The sequence below is a fragment of the Babylonia areolata genome, chromosome 22 (genome assembly GCF_041734735.1).
Source record: "Babylonia areolata isolate BAREFJ2019XMU chromosome 22, ASM4173473v1, whole genome shotgun sequence".
Taxonomy (NCBI): domain Eukaryota; kingdom Metazoa; phylum Mollusca; class Gastropoda; order Neogastropoda; family Buccinidae; genus Babylonia; species Babylonia areolata.
Genome location: NC_134897.1, coordinates 24,677,175 through 24,687,174, shown reverse-complemented (window position 1 = coordinate 24,687,174; position 10,000 = coordinate 24,677,175). Strand labels below are relative to the sequence as shown.

Here is a 10,000-nt window from a genome sequence, read left to right as displayed (position 1 = left end):
AAGCCTGTCCTCCTGTCTGTGACGTCGTCGCGGTGTTTGGCGAGGACGTTGGTTCTGGCGTTGTGAGTTTGGTTGTTGTTGTGAGTTTGTGTGTTGTGGATCTGGGTGTTGCTGTTGTGGGTTTAGGTGTTGGGGGCTTGGGTGTTGTGGGTTTGGGTGTTGGGAGTTTGGGTGTTGGCATTATGGGTTTGGGTGTTGGTTTTGTGAGTTCTGGCGTTGACTTAGTGGGTTTGGATGTTGCGGGCTTGGGTGTTGGCACCGTGGGGTTTGGTGTTGTGGGTGTGGTTTTTGTGGGTGTGGGTGTTGTGAGTGTGGTTGTTGTGGGTGTGGGTGTTGTGAGTGTGGTTGTTGTGGGTGTGGGTGTGGGTGTTGTGGGTGTGGTTGTTCTAGGTGTGGGTGTGGGTGTGGGTGTTGTGGGTGTGGTTCTTGTGGGTGTGGGTGTTGTGGGTGTGGGTGTGGGTGTGGGTGTTGTGGGTGTGGTTGTGGTTGGTGTGGGTGTGGTTGTTGTGGGTGTTGTGGGTGTGGGTGTGGTTGTTGTGGGTGTGGGTGTTGCCGTTTCTTTTGATGTTGTCCTTTCTTCTGTTGTGGCTGAAGTCGCTGTTGATGGCTGTGGTGTAGTTGCTGCCACAGATGTTGATTTCATTGTCGTCTTGGTTGTTGTGGGTAGTGGTGGTTGTTCTGATGTTGATGATGCTGCTGGCAGTTTTGTTGTCCTTGTTGTAGATGGCGACAACTCTGAGAGAAAATGGAAATAATCATCATCATTGTGGTCACTTCCGTCGTAACTATTACTACCATCACCACCACCACCATCACTACCACTACCATCATCATCAAAGGAGAAAGAAAGAACGAAAGAATATATATAAACACACATCGTATAATCAATCATGGAACAGTACAAAAAACGAAAACACGCAGACCTTGAATAGAAGATCACACGGACAAGGAACTGTGTAAGAGAGGCATAGTTCTTTCTTTTGTCCTGAGAAAAGGGAGGTGTGAAATGCCTGTTGAATATCCTTCACCGGGACCTCTCTTCCTCTGTTTATTTTACTGTACATGTTCCTCTGTTTATTTGACTATACAGGTTCCTCTGTTTATTTCACTATACATGTTCCTCTGCATATTTGTTTACATGATTATGTGCCTTTGCACTTCAGTTTACAGGTACAGTACCTGTTCCCTCTGTGTTTTTTTGTGTGTGTTTTTCATCCGTACCGGTTCATGTGACTCTTGATTCAAACTACATCTCTTCCTCTGCACCCCCTGTACTTTCCAATACACCTTTGTTCACCTGTATCTTCACTCGCCTCACCTGTTCCGCTTGTATCGTATTTACATTGATTGATTGATACGGATACTTATATAGCGTCTATCCTCGGTCGGAGACCAAGCTCTAGGCGCTTTACAAACACGGGGTCATTTTCACAACAGGCTGCCTACCTGGCTGCCATTGGGCGCTCATCACTCGTTTCCTGTGTCATTCTATCATATTACAGGCACACACACATACAGACTCAAACAAACATGTAACTTTTAACATTTTACGTGTATGACCGTTTTGTTTATTTACCCCGCAATGTAGGCAGCCATACTCCGTTTTCGGGGGTGTTCTTGTTTCCATAACCGGCCCACCGAACGCTAACATGGAGTACAGGATCTTTAACGTGCGTATTTGATCTTCTGCGTGCGTATACACACGCAGGTGGTTCAGGCACTGGCAGGTCTGCATATATGGTGACCTGGGAGATCGGAAAAATCTCAACCCTTTACCCACCAGGCGCCAACGAGATTCGAACCCGGGACCCTCATAATGAAAGTCCAACGCCTTAACCATTCAGCTATTGCGCCCGTACAGCTTCCTCTGCACCTTTATGAAGGCCTATGGTGTTCCATTACCTGTGCCTGCCACTGGTTTTATGTGGGTGTGACTGCTGTAGTAGATGTCATCACTGGGACTTTTACTGTTGTTGTTATTTTCGTAGAGGCTGGTACTGTTGGAGGTTGTGACATCTCTGTTGGGGAGGTGGGGGGGGGGGAGAAAAATCAGAGGATGGTAGTCGTAGTAGTAGTAGTAGTAGTATCATTATTGTTGTTGTTGTTGATGATGATGATGATGATGATGATGATACTGTTGTTCTGACTGTCGTCATTATCATCATCATCAACATTGTCGTCGTCGTCGTCGTCATTTCTACCATCGTTGCTGCCTTTTTAATAATTTATAAAGATCTGACACCGTCATCCTAACTGACAATTACATAAAAGATAGAAAGAAAAAAGAACGAAGGAGAGTGATAAAGATGACTCGAAAGAATGGAGAGAAAACAAAAACAGAAAGAAAGAAGGAAGGAAAGACAGACAGAAAGAAAGAAAGAAAGAAAGAATGTTTATTTTTCAACGGTGGAGATATTAGCACACTGGACGACGAACATAAAAGATGGAAAGAAGGAAAAAGAAGGAAGAACGGAGGAGAGTGATAAACCAACACCCAGACCCGCAACATCCAAACCCACAATGCCAACGCCAAAACTCACAATATCAACACCCAAGAAAGAAAGAAGGAATAAAAGAAGAAAGAAAACAGAAAGATTGAAATGAATAGATACATAACTAAATAAGTAAACAAAACATAAAGAACAAAGAGAAAGAAAAAGATAAAACGTGTAAGTGTTATGGAACCAAATGCACATGGACATTGACCCATCCATGTGTACCCAGCGTTGCAGATGTAATGTATCCACACTTTGATCACAATGTATTCAACTTCTGTCGACTTTCCGCTATATGATGAGCATGAATTATTAACGCTAACAAAACACACTCAGTGAGCTGACAAAAAATTATGCTTTTAACACAAAAAATTGAAGGTACATTCATGACAACAGACATACAAAGTTTATGTTATCAGACACCACCTTATAATGGTTAGTCATTGAACTTGTTGTAACAGCAAGAGGAAGTTGTCTGGGGTTCATTGTTACCCTGTTTACGCAAACAAACTCTCGACTGCTGGCCGCCGTTCTTTCTCTGTCTCTGGACCTTGCAATTGGAATGAACTTCCTCTTTCGCTTCGACAGGTCTCCGCACTCAGCTCTTTCAAGTCTGGCCTTAAAACCCACCTCTTCCCAAAATAACCTCCCTTCCCTACCTCTTCCTTGTCTTCAGTTTCTCCAATTTTAGAGTTATGCATGCGTGTGAATGACTGGTGCGAAAGCGCTTTGATTTGTCTCTGCACAAGATTCAGCGCTATATAAATACCATTAGTATTATTGTTATTACTGTGACCCTTTTTGTTTTGGTTCCGGTACTCTGGCATTGGTCCACCACTCTTCAACTCTCTCACAGTCACACACCAAAAGACAAGTAAATTATTGCATCATCAGCACATGAACCTGTGTATTAAACAATTCACACTTAAACTTTTTACACAGTACAAGAGGTTACACGGGGTGGACAAGACTGGGTTTCACACGACAGGGTTCTTATCTTTGAAAAGTTGCCAGAACTCCCATGCGTTTCGTAAGAGGAACTCTTGTACTGATGCAAGAAACTACACGAGGTGGACAAGGCTGGGTACGACTCGACAGGGTTCAAATCTTTGAAAAGTTGCCAAAAATCCCATCCATTTCGGAAGAAGAACACTTGCACTGATGAAACTTGGTTACAGGTTACAAAGAGTCTACAGTTTCTACGGCATCTTGAATCCAGCTGGTTGTAACAGGTATTGACAAGATTTATGATACGCGAATCTCTCGTAACTGAAACGCTTTGAACAAATAAAGTGCCAAACTGCGAATGATGGTTTCGTTATCGGATGCTATCAGAAGCCAAATCGGAACAAATACAGCTCTGTTTAACAACACGGATCGTGTAAAACAGGACGCACCAAAGCAAAATGAACTTCATCCTCGACTGAAACTTAACATAAAGGACATAACATATCAGCTTCACATATACGGTCATAGCGATACATGTGAACATTAACTTCAGGACTGTCCCGTGAGAGGGTGCCACCTCATAATCATAGTCTGAGTGGTGGGTGTATGTTTTCAGATAAGTCTCGTTCAATCAGTCAGTTATACTGGGTCTAAGTTTAGTCTAAATAAATCGTAAATAAAGGTCGATGTTTACAAACAACATTTCGAAACTTTTCTTTTTGAACTGAAATCTCCGTATGTCAAATCTGCAAGTTTACTCGATAGGACTTTCCAAAATTTGTCATCAAGAGAAAGAGATAGACAGACAAACAGATATATATATATATATATATATATATATACACATATATATATATATATAGAGAGAGAGAGAGAGAGAACACCAAAAAACAATAACGATTAACTATACATATACAACTCAAATGTAAACATGTTCAACGTGTGTCTAAAATGATCTGTAAATGTTGGGACTCTGCAAAGCCAAAAGGTTACACGGAGAGAGACAGAGACAGGGAAGCACTCACGTATCACGATGTCCTTCAAGGCAACAACCTTTTCTTGTGGAAAGCTAGGGATGATCCCTCGGAAGATCACCTGGAAAAGCAACATTAAACGCTCGTGTACTTTCATGACAGGTAGCCGAGTGATCATCGCGCCAGACTTTCTGAAGGTCCTGGGTTCGATTCCAGTATCGGCGCCTAGCGAATTAAGGGTGTAACATTTTCCCAGTCTCCGAAGTAAACGAATGTGTCAACCTGATATTGCTTTAAGAATAAAACAACAACAACACTGAAAATAACAGTAAAGAAACTCATCAATCATAAGTCATGTAAGTGTACATTTATCTAGTGCTTCCCTTCAACTATTTAACAATACGTGACACGAATAATGAACAGGAGGATAATAAAATAATAAAAAGCAACATTAAACGCTCATGTACTTTCATGACAGATGCAACAGCCGAGTGATTACAAAGTCCAACTTTCTGATGGACCTGGGTTCGATCCCAGAGTTAAAGAGTACATATTTTCCCTAATCTCAAAAGTCAAGATATGTGCCGACCTGCTATTATATTTGTGATAAAACAACAGGAAGAAGAAATAATCATCATCGCAATCAAAGTCATTGTTGTGTCCATTTATCTAGCACTTACCTTGACCCTCTAAAAACGTGTTTAAAAACACATGTGGCAGGAATACTGAGCAGGAGCATGAAATGTCTTAGGGATACAAATTCTGGAATGATTTTCGAAGCAGTTTCTCTTGGTATATCAGAAGTGAATAGCAAGTCTGAAATTTGTTTTACACATCATTTTTTTCTTTGGCATTGATCACAATTGATAATAAAGTACACGAGTCCTGATAAACCGCCCCAGTAGAAATATTCTGAGTGTGCATTGTATTCAGCCAAGCTAATAACTATATAACATTGTGAAAATAAGTGAAGAACAAAGCAGTCAAATAAGACGAACAGTGAACGCAGGAAGGTCAGTCTACACTCAACAAACACGTGACAATCGTACGCTCTAAAAGAACAGTGTCACATCTCTCAGATCATCAGTCTCACCACTGTGTCTGAGTTTGAACACGCCCGAAGAGTTAAGTCACTCTGACGCCATGTTTTCCGGGAACCGTAGTCGTACTGCAAGGAACGCTGGTCTATATCACGACCTTGACCTTGGCACTGAGTGGTGACGTTCAGCTGACCCATTGCCCTCGTCACAACATAGCTGAAGGTCACTGTGACACTGGCAGCGTCACACAGCGGAGGTGACGTCAGATCAACAGTGTTACTGTTGTCTTTGGAACCTTTACTGGTGTACATATAGTATTCTGCACAGACAGAAAGTCGTCAAAGAATGCTGCAATGCCTACAGTCATTTATTACAAACAGTAATCTGCACAGACAAAAAATCACCAAAGAATGCTGTAATACCTACAGTTGTTTACTAATTGTTGACTATACTTTAACAGACAGTCTTGTGGAGGGTTTGGTAGGGAGAGGTGGGAAAGTAAATATGGGGGGGGGGGGGGGGGGGGGGGGTTCGCATCCCCTCGGATGGTTTTAACACACCTCATCCCATTAAAAGTGAGCTTTAATGGTTTTAATGGCGTTAACGTTTTAAGTTCAACTATAACCATTATTTGAAAAAAATTGTTTTGTTTCTGCACCGTGTATTTATTCATGTGTCTTCAAGGTCACCAACACCAAACAGTGGTCTGATTAAAAAAAATAAATAAATAAAAAAGTGGCTCTTGTTTACATGTGGAGATAAGCCCGCATTGCACAACTGTGGCACAATTGATATGAAGCATTGAGTTCTTTATTTTATTAGTTTTCAAAACTAGATAAACGTTCTCTGTTGGGCTGTAACCAGGATCCTTACTGCAGATCCGTTTATTTTACTCCATGTAGTTGCCGTCTCTCTCTCTCTGTATATATATATATATATATATATATATATATATATATATATATATATATATATTTGTGTGTGTGTGTGTGTGTGTGTGTGTGTGTGTGTGTGTGTGTGTGTGCATATATTGATTCACGTTAATGCATTTATACACGTCAAATAAACAAAAAAGAAAAATAAAGACAAAACAAAGTAAGAACTTGTCTCAGTTTCCATATAAAATACCGTTCTTCACAGAATTTACTCTACAAACGCTAAACATCTGGTAGCATTGTACCATCACTTTTATGATGAATGGACATCATGGCCTACACTGTAATCTCCAATCTTCCCCGACTCTCGAACACACCGTTATCCCCCCACCCCTCCCACAGTACCAATTTCAATGCCATTTCATCACTCGACACATCTGGTTCCCATTCTGTCAGAATCCAATGCCATGTAGATCTACACCACTGATATACACAACAGGTATGCCATGGACAACGATCAGCATGGTTTGGTTCTGAAAACTTAATTCATTTCGCTTCAGTACTGTTCATGAGTGACCTCAAATGTGTCCCACTTACCGTTGCCTGGAGGCATTTCATAATGGTTGTTGTCTTTCAACCATTGGTTACGTTCAAGGCCATGGTAACCATTGAAGCCACACATACTATGGGAGTTATCCAAGTCACAGCTCAGTGTTCGGTCACACCTGGAGCTTGTTACTTTGGACACTGGTGCTGCAGGAGAAAAGAAAAGAAAATATTGTGAAATATATATATACTCGACGGTGAGTGACTCATCTCTGAGTTTTCGCTTTCCCCTTAAAGGTAATGGCTTAATTTCTACGTACCCTAGTTTACCTGCACACGTTTGTTCATGCCTTCAGTTACCTGGATCTGTTCATCTGCACTTTTTTTTTTTTTTTTTTTGCTTGTACCTGTTCACCTGTACATTTATCTGTCTGTACCTGTTCCTCTGTAGCTTCAATTACCTGTGCCTCCTTTTCTGTACTTCCACTCAACTGTCCCTCTTCAGCTGTACTTTCACTCACCTGTATCTGTTCATGTGTACGTTAGTTAACCTGTACTTGTTCCTTAGCATTTTCAGATTACCTGTACCTGTTCCTCTGCAGTTTTGATAGTGTGTACCAGTTCGCATGACTTTTCTTTTTATTTACCTGAATCTCTTCCTCTGCATCTCCTTGTCTTTTTCCTCCATACCTTTGTTCACCTGTACCTGTTCTTTTGTACCATCACTCCTCTGACCTGCTCCACTGTACCTTTAGCTACCTGTACCAATTCCTTTGTACCTTTATTGACCCGTGCCTTTCATTGGATTTTGTGTTGTTGCAACTGCTGTGTTAGCTATCATCATCGGAAATTTTACCTGCTGTTGTCATTTTCCTGGAGGTTGGTTCCATTTGCATTGGTGTTGTTGTTAGCGGTGGTGGCAACTCTGGTGAAGGAAAAGAGTCGAATCAGTGGGTGTCATCATAATCATCATCATCATCATCTTCATCAGCATCTTCATCGTCATCATAATCATCATCTTCTTCTTATCCTTCATAATTATTTGTATTATTACAGTTGTTGTTGCTGTCGTATTCGTCATCATCATTGTCATTGTCACCATGGTTGTTGTTGTCGTTGATACTTTTGTTACAAGCTGAAGATAAATATCATAAGAAGATCTAATATTATCATATCATAAGAAGATCTAACATTATCATATCATAAGAAGATCTAGCATTATCATCGACTATTGTAATCACCTAAAATGAAGAAAAAAGAACAACGGAGATTAATGGAAAAATATGACGGAGGCGGCGTGGAGGAGGGGGGAGGAGGGGGGGCAGAGAAAACAGAGAAAAGAAAGAAAGAAGGAAATGAGTAAGCCTAAGAAATAAAGAAATATTGAAATAAAGCAAACAACACACACACACACACACACACACACACACACACACACACACACACACACACACACACAAAGAAGTCAAAGACCGAAAGAAAAATGCAAAGGGTGTGGAACCTAAATACATGGATACGTTAGACCCTTTCACATTGCTGATCAAAGGCGTCCACATCTTGTTTATTATTATGGTATTCCACTTCTGTCAAGTTTCCCCCACCCCCACACCCAGATTGTGGGTCTGGATTTCTACTCCAACAACAGGCTAAGTGAACCACTGACAGTATGTTTGAAACGATAACAAAGTCTAAGAAACAGTCACATTTTCTTTAGGCAAACAAGGTGGCGAAGCGATTAGCGTCACGGATTGAGGACTAGGAGGACGTGGGTTCGATCCCCATCAAAGGTCTTTCTTTCTTTCTTTCTTTCTTTCTATTTTCCACCCTGTGGCTGGCTCCTATCCAGAGCTGAGTGTGCTATTGATTGATTGATTGATATGGATACTTATATAGTGCCTATCCTCGGTCTGAGACCAAGCTCTAAGCGCTTTACAAACACGGGGTCATTTTCGCAACAGGCTGCCTACCTGGGTAGAGCCGACTGACAGCTGCATTTGGGCGCTCATCGTTCGTTTCCTGTGTTGCTATGGACTCAACGTGGATGGCTGGGATCACATATTCGAGGGTCATCTACTTCACTGATGTGTCTTTGTGTGTGTTTGTCAACTGACCTACACTGTGTGTATATCTCTGAGCCTGGTTCACGCCCGGATATGTTATGAGAGAACAGACTTGTCAAGCGGTCCCAAACCAAAATGGACCCCTATCAGCGTCTTCATCAACCCTGTCATCATTCATGATCACAGAAATATAATAAACCAAAAGTGTGTCAAATCATGGGGCATGAAAAAAATTAATGCTACTGGACATTTCCTGTAGAATGACCATTGTACTCGCAAACTCAAAGGTAAGACAGACAGACAGACAGACAGACAGATTCAGACAGAGAGACAGAGAGACAGACAGATCAAGTCAGAGACACAGGGACAGGGATCAATATGCAGACGGACAGAGACAGATCTACAGACAGAAGACTGTCAAAGGCACAGACAGAGATACAGGTATCCGCAAACTCACCTATCACGATGTCATTCAAGGCTACAACCTTTGTTCTTGGATAGTCTGGCATGATCCCTCGAAATATCACCTATATAAAAAAAGATATATATATATATATATATATATATATATATATATATATATATATTATTATCAAAAACACATGTAGGCTCTGTACCGTGTATGGATATAGTTTAGTTGTGATGAAGACGTACACTTTTTTTTTTCCTCAATAAGAAGTGAACGCGGTTTAGCGAGTAAGTTATGGACGACAGTGAAAAAAGTAATGGTCACTGTAAACAGCCACAGCTGGAAGTTCTTATCTATGAAAACTAATAAGGACTTCAGCAGAATCCCGATGAAAAACGTAAGACAATCATTAGATGCTACCTTACAACTCATCCGCAAAAGCAACAACAACAACAAAAAACAACAACAAAAACAAACAACAACAAAAAAAAACAAAAAAAAAAACACCTCCCTCCAAAAAAACAAAACAAAAAAAACCCAACAAGTACTGCTTTACTTGAGTTGATTTGGAGGAGTTAAATGAGGAAAACTTCAAATACTCTAATCTGCTGCGTACTACGATCTGCTTTAAAAAATAAAATGAAATAAAATAA

General features: G+C 40.9%; 1 protein-coding gene across 3 annotated transcripts in view; it reads right to left on the bottom strand.

The window, feature by feature from the left end:
- Positions 1–10,000, bottom strand: part of LOC143296990 (uncharacterized) — a 15,313-nt gene that overhangs the window by 1,441 nt on the left and 3,872 nt on the right. For all 3 annotated transcript variants that reach the window (XM_076609096.1, XM_076609095.1, XM_076609094.1), the window contains exons 4-9: positions 9,396–9,465; positions 7,735–7,803; positions 6,930–7,085; positions 5,511–5,776; positions 4,469–4,538; positions 1–735 (exon numbers count right to left, since the gene is read on the bottom strand). The exon at positions 1–735 is cut by the window's left edge and continues 1,441 nt beyond it. In XM_076609096.1, coding sequence (XP_076465211.1) covers positions 1–735; positions 4,469–4,538; positions 5,511–5,776; positions 6,930–7,085; positions 7,735–7,803; positions 9,396–9,447 — 1,348 coding nt within the window. In that variant the 5' untranslated portion in view covers positions 9,448–9,465. The remainder of the gene's footprint in view (positions 736–4,468; positions 4,539–5,510; positions 5,777–6,929; positions 7,086–7,734; positions 7,804–9,395; positions 9,466–10,000) is intronic.